A 20,273-nucleotide genomic window follows, 5' to 3' on the forward strand; every position below is an offset into this window, starting at 1 on the left:
TAATACCCTTCCATACCATCGGAGGCGGTAGTTACCATTTCCCATAGTTAGAAAAATCCAACCGGAAAGCTGTTGGCCGGGAGCAGATTATAAAAACGTAAAGAATGCATTCAGCTATATTCTTCTCTCACGTTGAACTCCCACGCAAAGTAAACCATCACGTTCTTGACACATTATTGTGAAATACTTACATTGTCAACCCTCGCTCTTGTACTTGTACGAAGTCTAAGGCAGCGGAGGCATGCTCACTGTTTTTCCGCATTTGTCACTTCCCGTTGGTGCTCCGCACGCTGATTTGCTAGATAACAGCCAATCAGAGTGACCAAATGTTACGACTGGCGACGCCAATTCAACAAACGTAAACGCCCAAAAGCGCATTCAGACGCCACGACGCTTCACGACCTCTGACGTCGATATCTGTCTATCTAGTCGGCTTCTACTGGGCAACGTATCTTTCAGTGGAAAATCCCTCATGAATACTCTATTCAGTTCTAAAGTGGTAGGGAGCTAGCTGGGGACGGTTTGTCTGAGTACTGTTAATCTGGCAGGTAATGGTTGCATTTACAAAAGAAAGGTGGCCAATTGTAGGCTGTTGAGTTGTTAGTTCAAAATCTCACAGCCTTTTGGCTTTGCTCTAGACTTTAGAGGCGGGGTAAGAAAACCTCAATCTTTCTAGTGATTTGTCAAACACCCGGGAACCCATGAGGGAGCACAAGCAGTGGTATCGTGTCGAGCTTTCTCTTCTTGAGTTCTTGAGAAGCACAGTTCACATTACGGACCGGCGTAATAAATGAGCTGCAGGCCAGCGGTGACTCATGAAATCATATCAGCAGTCAATCATAATCAAATCAATGAGATGTACTCTGGGCACAGGAAAGTAAGCAGGGCCTGGCGGACCTCGCCGTGTTTTTCTGCTCTCCTCATTGGTCTAAAAAGCTGAACAGTGGTCCTGTGGATGAATGATTTGGCATCTTTTATAGCTTTATTGGAAATACCAATTAACAGAAGAGTGTTACAAGAAATGCTGTTGAGTTCAGTGTTTTTCAACAGAACAAAAAAATAGATAGAGTATAGGGATGGGCGACATGGGCAAAAAAAAATACCTCAATATTTTTTCCAAAAACTCGATAACGATAATTTGACGATATTCTACAAAAAATATTTTAAATCTGCACTTGCTTCACAGACCAATTGTGGATGAACATTAAATTGCTAAATACAGCTACTGCAAAACATAATGATATTCTATGACAATATTTAACAATAAAGAACAAACAATTATGTATAGACTTACATTGATATTGGTGAATATTTATGTCATTTAAATGTCTCTGCTGTTATTGCATAATCATGTGGCATTTTGAGCTGCAGTAAGTACTGGTGTACCACTGCCAACTATTAGAGCAATAAGAATGAGAAAAGGGTGTTAACTACAGCAATCAAAATGAGACAAAATGTGTTTGATATGTGACGTAGTGTCACCCAGCGAGAGAAAAAAATGCCGTCGTCATGACAACACCCATTCTCATACATTGGCCAACGTATTCAGAATAAAGTTGAATAATAAAACTGCAATTTACCGAAAAGTGCATTTTCCCACTATTTCATCGCTGTGACATGTATACTTGTGACTTTATTCATGTTTGGATGTATGCTGGCGTCACACTAACAAGCCGCTGTAGTTTGTGCAACATGTCTCCGTAATACAGGCTAGTTATGAATGATGCGGACTAAAAGCGTGTAAACTGAATGTGAACCGATCATCCAGGATGTCACGTTTGACTTGCTCACTAAAGTATTGAGTGTGTGTGTCCGTGTGTACGTTTATATTTGTTGGTTCAACTCGGCGACTGTTTTCTGAGTGTGTGTGTTTAAGCTTTTGTTTAGCGTGCTTGCGCGATCGCCAAGTTTTCCTCGTAATCCATATGGCAACATATGGCCATGTGGTGCAACAGAATTGTTCTTCACGGTGACCGTTTTGGCACGTCTAACAATGTTATTTCCACCGACGTCAGTCTTGTCAACCCCAAACCATTTACAGACTGCGGATGACGCGGACTCGCGCCTCACTATGAATCCCCGCTCGACATTCTTCCATTTGACATTCATCCAGTTTGAAACTGCTTGGCTGAAGTGCGGACAGAGTCACGTGACCGGGTCCTGCCCGCTGATTCGGCGAATGATTATCACTTCCTCTTCCTCTGCCGTCAATGCACACTGATTTTCAGCATTTCCTCATACTTTGTGGCCGTCGACTGACTTGAGTCGTTATGCTTTTAGAGGCAGTGTTAATACTCGATAATGTAAAATTACACATCGTGAAAGCAAGATTGACGATGATATCGATGACGATATGTATCGCCCACCTCTAGGTGCAACATGTAGCATAGTTCTTGATTTTTTTAGGTGTTTTGACACCACAGATATGTTATTAAGAGACCTTGTAGCTGTTTTAAATGGTGAAAATAAATGCAAAATATGTCTCCTTTAAAGAACATCGTGTTCCTCTCACATCAGTAGTAGCCTATGTTACCAAAGTGATACAACGTGCAATAAAAGTGAACCTTTGTCAGCACCAACCTGAAGAAAAATTATATTAAAGCACAAATGACATATTATATTGTAGAGTCTGACCACAGAGGTAATGTTCTTAAAGCTTGAGTCAATTAGAGAGAAACACTGAAACCGAGTCGCTTTAACACATGCTTTTAAGGGGCAGCCATAAGTCTTTGTATTGCTGTCATATATCTTGCCAGTTACAAAACCCACAACTTTACTTTGGATGGCAGCCAGATGTGTGATAATACTGAAGGGGAAGGAGAGTGTTAGAATAGACCAAGAAGAGGCGTTTGTTTTGGAGGACATTGGTAAATACTAGTGAGGGACACTTCACTTTATCTTTGATTTACCTATAATGTAAATCAAAATGTATATCCACTGAATCAATTAATTTTAATTTGATGGCACTCTCTCCATGAATGTTCTGAACTCCTATTTTCATGTCCGTGTTGTTTTGAGCAGAATAATACTGCCAGAACGGAGGTCTCTATGGATGTAGATCACCTCCAATTATTAAAGTCATGTTGGCCTTCTTTCGACAGCCAATTACATACCCCAATTCCAATTAAGTTGAGATGTTGTGCAAAATGTAAATTACAAACAATACTGTACAATGATTAGCAAATCCTTTTAAACCTATATTCACTTGAATGCACTACAAAGACAACTTTTTTTTCTCATATTGACTCATTTTGAATTTGATGCCCGCAACATGTTCCTAAAAAGCAGGCACTAGGCCATTTTTTACCACTGTGTTACATCACCTTTCCTTTTAACAGCAACACAAGCGTTTGAGAATTGAGGACACTAGTTGGATGCTTTGTAGGTGGAATTGTTTCCCATTGTGGCTTGATGTACAATTTCAGTTGCTCAATAGTCCGGGATCTCCGTTGTCATATTTTGTGCTTCATAATGCCCCACACATGTTCAATGTTCTGGACTGATGGCAGTCACACTCTTTTACTACTAATCCCAGAAATGGGAAGTAACGAAGTACAAATACTTTGTTACTGTACTTGAGTAGTTTTTCCAGTACTTTGTAATTCACAGAGTATTTATTTTTTAGAATACTTTAAATTTTTTTCTGTTACATTTTATCACCGGTATCTGTACTTTTAACTCGATACATTTTCAAAACAGGGTCGTTACTTTTGTTTTACATGATACATGACAATTTAAAAAATAAATTAGACCAATGTTCGTGGCTCCGCCAATCATATGAAGGGTTTCACCCGGTCCCGGACATCCCAGCTTGTGATTGGCTCTATCTCAAGCTATGACATCACCCAAGAAGATACTATGCTACTCGCTACAGAAGATAATTTAATTGGAAGGTGAGAAGAAGTAAAAACATCGGCGAGGTGGAGTGTGTCGACGTTGAAACTATCAGCAATATGGGCGTGACTCAAAACGAGCCAGCAGCTGGCTGACGCCCAGCCATGGCCTTATCTGAGAAAACATATCGAGGTAAAGCTAAATGATTACCCTTTCGTTAGTTTGGCCCTGGTTAATGAGGTTTAACAAAAACGTGATTTCAAGAGGTTGGTCTACCTGCATGGTGTGTTAAGTGACGACCTTTCAAATGTAATAGTCTTCAAATTATATGACATGAGGAGGAAACATCCGCTAAGAATATTTTTTACTTTTACTCATGAAGAACATTTCAGAGCCTGTACTTTTTTACTTTTACTTAAGTAATTATTTGAATGAGTACTTTTACCAAAGTAATTTTTATGCAAGTAATTGTACTTTTACTCATGTGCAGAATGTAAGTATTTCCCCATCTCTGTAATCCACACTAGCGTAACACATGCAGAGTCATTTTCCTCTTTGGCCCCGAGAATATGACATGATGACCCTGATTTCCAAAAACTATTTGAAATGTGGTCTGCCACACTTTTATGCATGCATAGGATGAGTTTGAGCCCGGAAAAGCCAGTGCGTTTCTGAGGGTTGTTGAAATACTGTACGGCTTTCACTTTGCATGGGAGAGTTTTATCCTGCATTTGTAGATGTCATGACAAAATGTGTTAACTAACAGTGGTTTTCTGAAGTGTGCCTGAGCACACGTGGCAATATTTCTTACACAATGATGCGATTTTGGAATGCAGTGCATCCTGAGGTATCAAAGGTCTCTGGCGTTCAATCCTAGTTTGCGGCCTTGCCGCTTTCTCCAGAGTCTCTGAATCTTTTGATGACATTATGGACCGTACTGTAGATGATGAAATCCCTAAAATTCCATGCAATTGTGCTTTAAGAAGAATTGTTCTTAAATTGTTGGACTATTTTCTCATGCAGTTGTTCAGAAAGTGATGCACCTCTTCCCATCCTTGCTTGTGAACAACTGAGCCTTTCAAAGATGCTTCTTTTATAGCCAATCATGACACTCACCTCTTTCCAATTAACATCTTCACCTGTGGAATGTTCCAAACAGGTGTTTTTTGGGCACTCCTCAAATTTCACAGTCTTTTGTTAGGCATCAAATGCAAAATGATAGAATATTTGAACACACACACACATACAAAAACAATCACGTTCATCAGTTTGAACATTAAATATCTCGTCTTTGTAGTATACCCAATTGAATATAGCTGAAAATGACTTGCAAAAATGTATTCTGGTACATTTTCGCAACATCCCAACTTCATTGGAATTTGGCCTTGTCATTGAGAATAAAATAACTGCCGGCAACCGTCTGACCCTAGAATAGATTGTTTCCGCTATTTAAAATGGGGAAAACATTTCAAAATAATAAATGTTTCAAAACACACAAAAAAGAAAGACAAATCTGCAAACCACAGGACCATAGGAATAATCACAGGAAAAAAGTGTTCTGTACATAATGTAACATGCTCATTAACTCAGCCCCAGCTGAGGGAGATTAGGGTTGCGCAAACAATTAAATTGCATATAGTGGGGCTGAGCTTCAAAATAAAGTAGTAAACAACCAAAATGTTCGGAAATAGGCAGTACTTTCCTGACTGCTACTATCAGACTTTAGCCAATGAAACATGCCACTTTGAATGTTAAAACAAAAACACTGATTCATTTTTTTCTATATCCACATCAGTTGTGGTTATGTTGTAGTTTTCATTGTGAGCAGCTGGCTCACTTCACAGGTAGATAAGTGTATCAAAGTTTCTAATTCCCCCAACCACTTATTGCCTCTCTTCAGTGACAATTTGCTTGCAATTCATTTTGAAGAAGAGATTAAATTGAATGACACGTCAACTTTTCATTTTTCTAAAATAGCTTTGATTACATGTTTTAAAGTGATATCACTGAGTTGTTAGGCACATTAAATGGACTACCACAGAATAACGTGACCCCTTTTAAGTGGTTACCATGGAAACCACACTTTCACAACATTACCAGTGATGTCTTCAGCGTACGCCCTGATCCTTTACTTTAATTCAGAAAGATTTCTTTGCACATTGAGCTGAAAGAAGCTGTTTCCTACAATTTTGACACCTTCTCGTCAGCCAGATTTCCCAAAAAACACATAAATGATACACCTGTGTAATGACCTAAACAAAAACAAAAGTACGTTATCATTCTCTAGATTAAAAGAAATGTTTCATGGTATAATCTTTGCATGTTTGGGGATTCACAGGATTAAAATATGTGCTGAAATGAACCTTGTCTTTCTCACATACAGCATTTGCATGGTCTCTGCTCATTGATCTTGTTATCCCAGTAGCATGTGATCATTGACTGACTGGCCAATGAAGAGCAACTAGTGCAGTGGCTATAAAAAAGTCTCCAAAGCCTTGTTCAAATGCCAGTTTTCAAGAGATGTAAAACAATGAGTCCAAGATAAATAATTTCAGAACGTTTTCTACCATTAATGTGACCCTGTGTTATCTGTACAAAAAAAAGGTTTCTCTTTGAGAGGGGATGTAAATAAAAACAACTGAAATAATGTGGTTGCAAAAGTGTGCCTGTCATCTTATAACTGGGACATCACATGCAGTGTCATTTTTGGACAATCACATTCAAACTCTGTTAAGTGGGGGTCAGCACACAACTGTCACCATGTAAATTGCTTCTGATTAAACCCAAACACATTTCAGATGTTCTAGACTCTAGAGGGTTTTTTTCTGACGTGTTTTTATTGCAACTGATCAATGTACAATTTCGCACAAGGGACATTTTGTTGGGAGTGATGTACAGTAAGTGACCAATCGCTTGTACTGCATGTACTGTAAGTCTGTAACAATGATTGATATGTAGACTGGCCAATGAACAATGACTGACGTAACCAACCAGTTACTGGTACTGTGTAGACTAACCAACAAAAAGTGACTTATGTAACCAACTACTTACTGAAATTGCATGCAATGATTGACGTGTATTATGTAGACTGACCAATGAAGAATGAGTGATGTAACTAACCAATCACTGGTTCTGACTACTATTGAGAGACACAGAGGGATTTATTTTCGTGCCCAGTGCAAGTCTTGTACGAGGCTCGTTTGAAATCTGGGCAGAGGCCTGTTGTATTGGGTTTTGATATTTCCGCAGACACATGCAGCTTGTCTCAGTTAAAAATGGGTGTTTTGCACCATTGTGGGTGTGAACACATTTGACTCCATTCGCTGCAAATGGAAGTGGCTCCTCTCGTTTCCTTTAAATTGCTGTTTAAAAGCAAAGTTTGACATGGCAGAAGAATAAACTAATTTGCTTGAAATCATACATTTATAACGAACTTTAAGCAGACCACCTCCAGCGGACAACGTGAACATCTGTAAAGTGTACACTTGGAGACTGCCTTCCACCCCAGGAGGGTGAATTTAAAAATATACAGTATTAATACATATGATAATGATTATAATAATAATGCATTCAATGACTGGATTTCCGATCACTGCTCCCGTGGGTAATAAAGATGCCTGTGTTGACATGTAGACTGACCCTGTGATTGGCTGGTGACCAGTCAAGGTTGTAAGCCAGCAATCGCAAAAGTAAACTGATCACCCTAATATAACTCCATCAAATACATTTTTAATCAAAATGGAGGTAGTGTATTTAATAAAATGACATTTGTATGAGGGGCCTTCGCTCACGCACTTCTTCATGTTTGTGATGAATCCTGACAGTGTGCAATGCTGGTTGGAGGTGGGTATTTTTAGCCAACGCTTCCATTCTCTCCTAATTGTAGGAGTTATGTTTGCGTGTTAACCCACACTTTAGCACCACTCTTTTCTTTGTCTGTTGCTACCAATTAAATGGGTGTACATACATTATGCAGGCAAGTTTTTTTTAACAAGATCATGTACAAATCAGTGGCCCCTTTTCTGCTTGGAGAAACTTGACTGTGGGTGGTAGCTACCCAGAAAAGATACTGCAATGGATGGCTGCATCTCACCTTCAGGTACAGTTCAGGTGAAAATGAAGTACTGTACACACACTGTCCAAATCAATCCTGGTTGTCATTTGATTGACTCACTTTTGGAGGTTGATTGTAGGTGTTGTCTTGCATATTAATTCAGTTTCAGCCTAGTCAGAGAATTACATAACTTTAACATTTATTTGCCAGGTGCTATTGTGCAACTGTAGTCTGAGGGTAATCCTTGTTGTATTGTGTTGTAATGATTGATGCAATATGTATCTTGACCAATTAAGAGTAAGTGACATAGCCAACTGGTGCTGAGTGTAATAAAGATTCACATGTGGACTTATGCTGTGTGCCATGACAGACCAATGTAGAGTGACTGATGTAACCATCACATTTTTGCTTCTCTGGACAATAAATGACATGTAGCCATGCAGCCCAATGACTGCTCTCTCTACTGTCAAAGTCCATGCAAAAATGTGGTTTGTTAAAAGGGAAGTCAAAGCAAAAATGTTCTTTACAAGAAGCGTGAAAATATATCCGCTTAATGCCCTCCGTGGCAGTATCCTATCAGGTCGTCGCGGCTATGAGGTGCTCAAAGCGGATATGCTAGTGCAAAGACCATGTCCACACTCCAGCTGTCACATCTGATGCCCAACCACTCTTCTGCCCTCTCTCTGTTAAATGCAGTCACTCCCGACCAACAATGAGGCGCTCTAAAGCAGCCGCGCCAGCCTGATGCCCCAGTCCATATATTGGTTGTCAAGTCAGACATTTGAATTTATTTTTCTCCACTTTTTCACTCTTCCGTCATACTTGGTGTGACGTGTGCACTTGTGGCTCACAACAAAGTGCGTACGACAGTGCGAAAAAGAACATGCATGTTCGGTGAATATGTATAGCTCGCTATCTTAATGCACATCGCAATTGCGATGATGCAAACAAAGAAGCTCAGCAAAAGATCTTATATAGTGTGTTACCCAACTTTTAAACACACCCAGAAAAAAAAAAAACAACTGAAACGGTATAAAATAAGGTGGCCAAACATCCTCTTTTGCCTGGACATGTCCATTTATTTACACCCTACCTGGATAACCCGGTTGCCACTGTCCTCTTTTTTTGGAAATCAAAATATGGTCACCCTACTGTAAAACCGTTTAACGCTATATCTCTACAATTGCGTACAACATAGATACATAGATACGTATGTATAATCCAGTAATTATCTTCAAACATGTATTATGTATTTTGAAACAAATCTCTGAATTGACTTTACAGGGCATGTATTGTATTGTCCTGTTTAATCTTGCAGCAACTAACATAAGGAAACATGAGAGATTGTTTGCAATGTACCCAAGCATTACATGCTTCAAGAGAAAAGACATTGCAATGTGAATTACAGCATTATTTAAAGCGGAAGTCAACCCAAACACATTTTTTTTCCAAGAATATGTTCCCAGTAGGCCCACTAGTTGAAACACGGTATTCTGATTAATATTGTGTTTGTGGAAAATGAGTTAAGCAGCAAAATCCAACCCTTTTTAGCCATCTCAGGTCGCGGCCATTTTGTCACCTCTGTCGCCTGAAAATGACATCACAACTGCTCAGGGCTCAGGTGACGACCAATCACGGCTCAACTTCAGATAACAGGTCAGCCGTGATTAGTCGTTAGCTGAGCTCTGAGCAGTTGTGATGTCATTTTCAGTCGACAGAAGTGACAAAATGGCAGCCCCCAGAGATAGCTAAAAATGGGTGAATTAACTCTTATTTCACAAATGTAATATTTATCAGAATGCCTTGTTTAATTAAACCAGTGGGCTCGCATAGAACATATTCCTAAAAAAATTTGGATTGACTTCCGCTTTAAGGCTTGATGAACCTTTGGTTAAGTCAATTATCTTGCAAAAGACTTCTACTGCTGTAAAGTAAAAAATACATAGCACTGAGCCCCATAATCTCCTTTATATAATGACAATCAGAAAAAAAAATAATTGTGTTAATGTTTCACTGAGTGCCCATCAAACCTTCATTCCACAGTATAGTTCATGACATAACCTTATCCTCCAACGTTTACCACATTACTGACCTCATTAGGTCACTGCCATTCACCATAGCCAGAGTCCCGCATTTAAGTGACATTTGCAAAGTTTCAAGATGACATCTGCGTCATCGCTCACACAGGAGAGAAACTTACTCAAGCTCTATTCCTTCCACTCAGCTGCCTAATTACTTAATTGACTTAATAAAGTACAAATTAACTGGTCAGACTGTCAAAGCTTGAACGACGGTATGCATGAAAAAGGGCCGAAAGCCGAGCTGATTTCTGATAAAACAAATAGACAGGCTCTACCATCTGCATTCTGGGGTGGAAGAAATGGTTCAATCATCACTCAAGCAATCACTTTCACTCACACTGAAATACTCAAAAAAGTGAAAATTATCATAGCTTACTTTATCGGTTTCTTTTTTTTGCCCATTTTTTGCCAGTGTATCTTAAGTTCCGATTTTGGCTTGCAAAACTAAACAAAAAATTGACCCAGCAACTGTTCAATAACCAAACAAACTTGTAAGTTGGGTCACTCATAAATCAAGGCGCTAGTGTACACCCCAAACTTAAAATGATCCCTGAGCTCCGAAGTCAATCACCCGACTTGAAATTGGGCTTGAACAGGGGCTTAATTCTCATCACGTATGCCCAGTTTGACAGCCTTGTCAGCTTTGTCTCTGTCTGTTCTTGCAGTTGAGGTGGAGTTACTATAAATACAGCCATAGGACTGGAGTACCATATCTAGGCCTTTTCAGATGAGGCCTCAAGAGCAGCTGCCTCGTCTCTATGACAAGAAAAACACACGCCTGGATTGAACTGCTGTGTGATTTGTTTGACAGGTAACATGCTCAAGTTGTTATCTTATAGCCATGAAACGCCATTCTGACACTGCCTCGCTACTTCATTAAAGTCCAGCTTGCTGATTCCACAGAAATCGCGACCCTCTTTTCGCAGTAATGATCTACCCTAGCTTGTGTGGTCAGCGCGTGGCATCAATGAGGGTCTCGCTTCGACTTCCCACGAGCTTGAGTCTGCAATGTTAGCGTCTTTGAGCTCCTGCCACGCTAAGCCATCGCAATCAGTCACTTATCCTCCACTGTGCCTTTCACGTCACCAGCAGTTGACCTGTTTTCTGAATCTGAGCCATGATTGGTCGTTGTGAGCATTTGTGATGTCATTTTCAGTTGACGGAAGACAAAATGGCCGCCCCCAGAGATGGCTAAAAACGAGTGGATTAACACTTATTCCACAAACGCAATATTTATCAGAATGCCCTGTTTCAACTAGTGGGCTTGCATAGGACATATACTTGGGAAAAAAATGCTTGTGTTGACTTCCTCTTTAAGGCAGAGACGGCCGACCTGACTGCCTTCAACCTTCCATGCCTTTTTTGTGGTAGGTGAAACAATTTTTAACTATTTAAATCTGAGTTGGCGGCATGGTGATAAACTGGTTGGCACGTGCGCCTCACAGTGCAGAGGTTGTGGGTTAGAATCTGGCCCCGGCCTTCCTGTGTGGAGTTTGCATGTTCTTACCGTGCCTGCGTGAGTTTTCTCCGGGTACTCCACTTTCATCCCACATTCCAAAAGCATGCATGGTAGGTTGATTGGACGCTCTAAATTGTCCCTAGGTATGATTGTGAGTGTGAATAATTGTTTGTTTGTGTGTGCCCTGCAATTGGCTGGCAACCAGTTCAGGGTGTACTTCGCCCGCTGCCCGTAGACAGCTGGGATAGGCTCCAGCATGCCCGCGATCCTTGTGAGGATAAAGCGGCTTGGATAATGGATGGATGGACGATCACATGAAAAAATTGTTATCCAGAAATGCAAAATGTACTTATCAGAATAAACTTCTTTTAAACATAAACTTTCCTGCTTAACTTAAAACTGTATAGATGAATTAAAACAATAAATAAGCAGAACATTCATAACTTATAAATAGCTCAATGCCACATTATGTGGAGACAGCCTATTTTTTACATTTATATTTATTCTGAGATGCTTGTGTGCTCAGTTTGTAATTCTCATTTTTATGGAAAATATGATTGGATGCTGGTTTTGATTAATAAAGATTTAAAAATATATATCTTTTAATGTTTTATGTTATAATAATTAGAGCAAATTAATTTTGTTTTTTGTAATGAAGATATAGAGACCTAAGAATTTGTATTTTTGGGGGGATTGTACATCCACCAAAATGTTGATTGTTTCCTTGGTTTTGCATTTTTCATGCTTCATTGAGAAGCATTTGTTTAATTTAGCTATATATTGATAAAAAAATATTCCATGGATGGAGATAGTAGCCTACTGTGGTTAGTTGCACGGAAAATAAAAGTTTAAATCAGTTTTCTACTTGAGCAAGACAATAGTAAAGTATTACATATGTCATTCAGATATACTTTATTTGGATTTAGAATGCGTACCACAGATTGTGCAGAAGCATCACTATGTGTTTTGTCCTAATGTAGTTGCCGCAGTTAGTGAGCAAACTTGGCCAACCTTCTGCGCATGCGCGACTTACATTGTGCAGGGGTCACAACTAGTGTATTGACAGCTCATTGGTCACAGACAGGGGGATATAAAGGGAATACTTGATATACCTTGATATAATATGACATTAATTCCATCAACATTTTACAGACTATTTTTGACAATGTGTGTCCTTTGACAACTCAATATGGGACGCGTACTTACATTTCTAAATACGTAACGATTCCGTTTTTTCAAGGAACGGTTGGCAACCCTAATTGCATGTTGTGCTAATTTTTCTGATGCTCGATCCTTGGGCTAACTTTCTCACCTCATTTTCTGAGAACTATACTTCTCACACACGGGTATTACTTAATTTAGAGTACAGTCCTTCCCTCACCTGCACGCTGGCTGTTCATTGGTCTAGATCAGGGATGCACACACTTTTTCTGCCTGAGAGCTACTTATGACATGACCGAGTCAAAATGATCTACCACCTACTAAAAATGCATAACACATTATTTATAAATATATTGAGAATTATTTTTATATGTACCATATATGCTGGCGTACCTTGCATGACTGCATCAACCTATATAGCACAATACAAAAAAAATCTTTTGTAATTACCTTACTCTAATGACTTGCAATAACACTCCGCTCATTCGCTCCATTCGGCGTGTATAAAACAAGTCAACTTTTCTGCACACTATGCTAATGCTATCAATATTGCTGTCTTGGTAAAGTTGAAGAACTGTAAAAAAAAAAAGCAGGCGAGTCAACAGGACGCTGTGTGGCTGTGTGTGACTAGTATGCCCGATGCTGATTGGCTGAGACAAAATGACAAACAAGTTGACTTGTTTATACGCGCTGAATGAGCGTATGGGCGGGTTTCCGGTGCTTCGCTCCGCATCCCACTGCTCCAAGCGCATCATTCGCACCGCCTCGCACGCAACCTCCCACGCGAGCTACATTGACTCCAATCGAAACGCGTCGCCAGAAACGCTCCCAACGCAGATGGTGGAAACGTAGCAATACAGTAGTGAGGATTTTCTGTTTTTTTGTGTTTGTTTTTTCCCTATCTATACTAAACTCTTTCTATGGTCATTGCACAAACAATTGTTTAATCTCCCATCGAGAGTTTTGTATTATATTGTATTATGTGAATACAATTTTTTTTTAAAAAAACAGTAATGAGGATGAATGATAGGTTGGCGATCCACCCACAATGCCTTTGCGATGACCGGTCGATCGCAATCGACATAATGGGCACCCCTGGTCTAGATCCACTAGAGAGTGACAAACGCTGCAGTTCTGTTTCCACAGCCAGCCCACATGCTAGCAGTTGAGCTCAGATTAACGGATCACTTTATGAAGCAAACCCCGCAAAAATCTATGCATATACTGAACAAATATAAAGGCCCTGATACACCAAAACGACGTTCACCAACAGTGACAGACGCTTACCCCCTGTGGCGTCCGGCCGGCTGTCGGCACGTCACGCTGGCAAAGCAGACCGCAACGACAGACAGCAACGCTGACCATTAAAGTACCTTCTGCGCATGCATAAGATGTACTACCCTTCCATACCATCAGCGGCGGTGGTCACCATTTCTCATGGTTAGAAAACTCCAACCGGAAAGATGTTGGCCGGGGGCTGATTATAACATAAACAATGCATTCGGCTCTATTCTTCGCTCACGATGAAGTCCCACGCGAAGTAAACATCACGTTCTTGACACGGTATTGTGAAATACTTACATTGTCAACCCTCGCTCTTGTACTTGTAAGAAGATTAAGGCAGCGGAGGCGTGCTCACTATTTATCCTCATTTGTCACTTCACGTTGGTGCTCCGCGCGCTGATTTGCTAGCTAACAGCCAATCAGAGTGACCAAATGTCACGACTGGCGACGCCGATTCAACAAACGTAAACACCCCCAAGACACTTACAGACAGGTTACGACACTACGACGGGGGCCACTACATTAATCAGACGGCGCTTAAAGACGCAACGACGCTTAACGACCACCGACGTCAGTTTGGTGTATTAGGGCCTTAAGAGTAAATCAATCAAATTACAACACTTGTGTTCCTTAATTCTGTTGAATAAAATTCATTTTTACCAGAGATGATCATTCAGGCCATCACTGACAGATGCCGGGTTTTGTTGACAGACGACAGGAAAACTTCGAAAAACTGACCGACTAAGAATCGTCACTAACTTGATCTGGCCCGATGGACCTTCTCAGTCCCTCACTGACGAATGACGGAAACACGCGCTGCTTGTCTCGCGTGTGTTTGTTCACGGGGGTAAATATAACCAGGATTGCTTCTAGTGGACGGTGGAGGGACTCCTCATCCTCTGACAGAAAAAGAAAAAAAGTTTGCTTGTCAATCTGGTGACCAGTGCTTTCACCAATCACCATGCTGTGTGTGTGTGTGTGTGTGTGTGTGTGTGTGGGGGTGTGTGTGCGTGTGTGTGTGTGTGTGTACAGAGATGGGAAGTAACGAAGTACAAATACTTTGTTACTATACTTGAGTATTTTTTCCAGTAATTTGTAATTCATGGAGTAAATAATTTTGAGAATACTTTTTGCTTTTATCCGTTACATTTGAACACCAGTAGCCTATCTGCACTTTTTACTAGATGTGCAAGATGAAGTTGGTCGAGGTTGGTAGATGGAAACGCTAACGGAAGCCCGTTAGCTAAAATAATAGGCGGACCGGCCTATAGGCGATTACTATTTGGTCCGGACGGACAAAAAGGCAGATAGACGGAAGGTGATAAACGGACCAGGTAATTTTAGTAAAATGCCCAGCTCTGTTTATTTACATAACCCTTGCGGTTATAGTTTTCTGTGAAATCTTTATGAAATTATTTATTTCAAGAATATTTTGTGAACAGTTACTTCCGGTTTGGGCCAAATATGTCGGATGGACGAGAGTGTCAGACAGAGAGAGCTTGTTGGAGCGAGACGACAGCGTAATATCGTGTACTGGATTTTTTTTGTCTTCGATTCATCTACTAATGGTTTACAAGGTGCACACGTTAGCATTTGTTACATTTTTTCTTTATTTAATGAATGTTTGAGTCAAAGAGACGCTTGTAAATACAGTATTGATTGTAAATACTATGGAATATCTTATGTTTTCATTTTCACGGTGTTCCATAATGGACGAGCAATAATACACTGCTTGCGCTGCGAATGCGTGTTACAAAGTAAGTAGTATGTTCCTGACACTGACTGGCTGTCATGGATGCAACGGCGAAGAAGAATAAAAAGATCAGCCAGTCCTAAAATAGTATTGATGAACTGTAATTTAGCGATGACGGAAGTGCGGTTAAAATAACGATGACAGATTTGGTCGGCTTGAAATAATGACGGACTGGTGAAGACGCTGGTGAATGATGAATGTAGTGAAATGAATGAAAACCAGCTAAATGTAAATACGCGCCTACCCTTTACTTCAAAAGTTAGCTAAACTGTATGAGGTAGTAAATATTAATTAGGGGTAGGTCTACTGTATATTTTGCTCAGGGACACTTTAAGAAATATATCAAAACTTGAGATGGGTGATTTATAAAAGAATATGGCTACTTCAAAAGCTAGGTAAAGTCAAGTCAAGAAGTAAAGCTAAATTAGGGTACACATTGTCATGCTGTTCACGTTAAGAAAATGTAAAAACTTGGGTAAAGTAATGGAGCATCTTGAATTTGTGAGACATGGTATCAAATGGCAAGTCATACTAATGGTGCTGATAATCACAGCAGATGGAGGCTATCTCATACTTGAAATGTGTGTCTTTACTGGCCAAAATAAGAACAAATATATTCCATCCATCCATTATCTATACCGCTTACAATAATTTAAAAAAAAAAAAGACAAAATACATCAATGAAATTCAAATGATAGCACGCATTCCTTAGTTCTGTTTTATTTGAGAAAAATTGAGACTTCAAAATCTACCTAAGAAGTGCTATTTAAGCGTTTTGGGGTCATAGTTTGTGGAACATGTATTGTTTAAATTATCAAAATAGGCAGCTATAATCACTTTTAGGCGAGTGTCAGTTATTCACAGAAACTTGCTATTCAAGGTTGGGATTCAGCGCTATCTTCCGTAATAGCGGGAATCCATTGAATCATGTACAAACATGAAATTGACTAGTACATCAAATGATAACACACATTCCTTAGTTCTGTTCATCAAAGGGGAAGTCAACTCAAACATTTTTTTCAAGAATATGTTCTAGTTGAAACAAAGCATTCTGATTAATACTGCGTTTATGAGTTAAGCAGCAAAATCCACTCGTTTTTAGCCATCTCAGGGGTCAGCCATTTTGTCATTTCTGTCGACTGAAAATGACATCACAACTGCTCAGCGCTTAGAAAACGACCACTCATGGCTCAGCTTCAGAAACCAGGTGGGTGCTAATTTAATTCAACTAATTTCTTCAAAAGTTTGCTATGTAGTGTTATGTTGTTCCGGGACACCTGAAGAAACATGTAAAGGTAAATTGATGGAAAATCCTTAAAATTGTGTGGCATGGTAGCAAACAGCGAGTTGTGTCAATGTTGCTCATAGTTTACTTAATCCTGACACCAACTTTTTTGTGTACCCCCAAGGATGTAGTTGTTTAACCTGTATTTGGGAGGAAGAAATGGTCCAAAAATATGTCACGGTTTTTCAATGGCCGAAACATTAGGTACAACTGCATAGTCTAATGAGATTCACTCAATTAAAAAAGTGCCTTGGTAAGATCATTCTTGGTTTGAGTGAAGCTGTCAGAGAGGAATTAATTTAATAATATATTTTGGGTTTGCGGAACACTGCACTGCATCATACTGAGAGCTGTTTGTCATGTTTGTTTGTACTTGGAACGCATTACACTATGTTGGGGTGTACCTAATGTTGTGGTCTTCTTTGCCCGTATTCAACTGTTTCTCCTGCAGTGTCAGAGTGTCTCTCCATGCAGTCAGATGTTGATGTGTGGTGCAGTTGCACTGTACTGCTGAGCTCATCATCTTCCATTCGCCAGGCTGCATGGAGTAACAAGTAGCCCCGCACAACACAGACACACACCACCAACACCACCACATGCACTATTATTAAACACACCTCCTCATTCAGCCTGTTGAAATGAACATTGCATTGTTGCATTAGCGGGCACACACACACGCACACACACACACACGCACACCCACACACGCACCCCACCTCCCCCCACCAAAAAAAAAAAAAGCACTGCATTGCTTTGCCAATGCAGTGCTGCTGGTGGGGGCCTGTTTAATCGAGAAGTGCTGTTGCAGTGGGGGGGCTACTGCTGCTGCAGTACGAACCAGGATGGCATCATGTACTGCAGGGGTGGGCAACATGCGGCACGCGGGCTGTATAGGGTTCCGCGAGAGCGGCTAATCCATCCCGGTGGACAAATAAATCTATGGGGGAAGGAGAGGTGCATTCAAGTTGCAAATGCTCATACATTTGTTGGCGTCATTAATTTAGTATGGCATTTTCGGGACTTCATACAAAATGAAATAAGACCCTTCACCCAGAACTCCCTGTGCAACAACTATGTAATAACTGTGTATTACCAGCTACTTTGGAAAAAGTTGCCGGTGATGTGGTGCAGCTTGTTACTTGTCCAAAAAAATGATATCAGATGTACGGAATAAGTTGTTCCTCCTCTCCATGCCTGTGTGTGCCTCTGCATTACTGCATACATAGCATTGCAGGGTCTGTCACAAATTACAGAGCGGATCAGGAGCAATAAAGCGAAAACACACACTTACTCTATGATAGGGATAACAGAGATGCCGCTTACCACTTGGATTCTTGTTTTTCTTGAGACTCTTGCCACAAAGACACTGCAGCATATGCGTTCCTTTGCTGAAAATGTTCCAAAGAAACCACATTGATTGATTTGGGCGAATCCAGTGGCTCAGACACCCGGAGAGAGATGAGATCCTTGCGGTTGCATAATAATAACAACAGTAACAATAATGACAACACAGTTCTCCACGTAAAGCTTGCCAATTGTATCATATAGGAAGAAGAAGGGAAAAAAACATATCCTGTCTGTGCGGGGTTTCTTGTGTTTCTCTCACGTGGCTTTATTCGTAACAATGCTCTGCTTTCTTCTTGTTCTTCTTCTCGTTCTTCTTGTGGCGTCCTCAAGTAGAAAAGGTACTCTTAATTGCATGTGTCGCACCGGGGAGGAGACGCCAACAAGCATACACACACACACGCACACACGCACGCACGCACGCACGCACACACACACGCACGCACACAACACACACGCACACTACACAACACGCACACAACTAAAACAATAAAAGACGGCGGACTTCCGTGGAGAAGAGAACCATCGCCGCGTTTAGTTCATCACTCTGAGGAGAAGCTGAAGGGGAGGAGGTGGAGGAGGATGAGGAGGAGGGTGGATCAGCACCGCGTCACACGTCAGGGGAGGATGCATCCTATGAAGACCCCCTGCACAAGTCCAAATTCGCTCCCCTAGTCACACGGCACCCATCGTAGTTTGCATGTCTCCGCCAGTCCCGCACCGCTGCGTCTCGATGCATGTGGATGCCCGCGCGGCTGTATCAATGCACGTACGCTAACTCTCCCTCCGTTTAACAACAACAACAAAAAGTGCACCCAGAGCGAAACGTGCATGCATTTTTTTTTCTGTCCAACCTGTGTTGGAAACAGAGGAGGAGGATGAAAAGAAGGAGGAGCAGGATGGGTCGCACTGGAAAGTCTGGCTTCCCATTACGTAAACACGTGCTTTGTGCCCCGGCCGTCACGTCAGTGATGCTGCGAAGATTCGCTATCCGATATGCTATACACTGTCATACGTGTCCAATTCTAAAGTGTAGTGCACAATTACAAGAATGATATTTGCTCAGCCGTTAGCCATTTAGGGTTTAAAGACTTTAGGAGTAAGACCTACGTACATGTATATAAGTCTCTCCTATATCACATTTTTTTGCCATTGGTAATAATAAAAATTAGTTGTGTTCTCATTTTGAACCTGTGGCCATCACAAAACCTACAAGTAGTGTTGGAGATGTGATATTATGTTCTTAAAATACTTTTATGATTTATGTTTGTGTAAAAAAAAAAAAGTAAAAGAAGTAGTCCACTTCTTTAAAGGGACACTTGGGTGAGCTTAACATTGGCACTTATATAATGCATGTAAAAATGACATCAGTACTAAAGTGCCCCCAAAAGACTCTGTCGTGATTTAAGGTATTTTTTTGTGATTAGATTTACAACAAATTGCCCCGCCCCTTTTGGGGGCGTGGCTTATGTTATGTTTTCGGTCTCCACGGTCTACATCACGGGAGGGAGCCAAGCGTGGTAATATTGCTCGCTTTGTCAGTTCTGTTGTCTAAAACGGCGACCGACCGCCACCAAAATGCAAATGCACATTACTACTCTTGTCCACTTCAACCTGTGAAAGTATAAAAGTGTATGCACAATAGTTTGGATTTATTGACATAAAACGTGATCTCACCATGATCACCTCTACAAAATAAAAAATAACGTGGCGATTGCTCCTCCACTTTCACAAGCTGAAGCGGACAAGAGCATGAATGCGCACACGAACCCCTACGCTAAACTTGTGTCAACTCCCAGGAGGGAGTTGGCGGCTTGCAGCAAGCAGCAGGGCAGGCAGATTGGATCTTTATACCCCCACCCCATTCCCTCCCCGGCTAAAGGTAGGATAACGGGACGGCTAATAGCAACAACTAGCTTCAAGACGTTAAAACAAAAGGCGTTAGCACAAAAACATTAGCTCCTTAATCTCCGCCCAGCGTGTGGAGGTGAACATGAGCCTGCGTCTTCATGCCGCAG

General features: G+C 40.8%; 1 protein-coding gene across 2 annotated transcripts in view; it reads right to left on the bottom strand.

The window, feature by feature from the left end:
- Nucleotides 1-19,150, bottom strand: part of fgf14 (fibroblast growth factor 14) — a 138,086-nt gene extending 118,936 nt beyond the window's left edge. The window contains exon 1 of one of the 2 annotated variants that reach the window (XM_086051483.1): nucleotides 18,235-18,470. In XM_086051483.1, coding sequence (XP_085907609.1) covers nucleotides 18,235-18,325 — 91 coding nt within the window. In that variant the 5' untranslated portion in view covers nucleotides 18,326-18,470. Of the gene's footprint in view, nucleotides 1-18,234 lie in introns of both variants that reach the window. The other variant, XM_086051481.1, reaches the window with a different exon arrangement.
- Nucleotides 19,151-20,273: the final 1,123 nt, after the last annotated feature.

Source organism: Filicampus tigris, chromosome 14 (genome assembly GCF_054856515.1).
Source record: "Filicampus tigris isolate MCC_2025a chromosome 14, RoL_Ftig_1.0, whole genome shotgun sequence".
NCBI classification, from domain to species: domain Eukaryota; kingdom Metazoa; phylum Chordata; class Actinopteri; order Syngnathiformes; family Syngnathidae; genus Filicampus; species Filicampus tigris.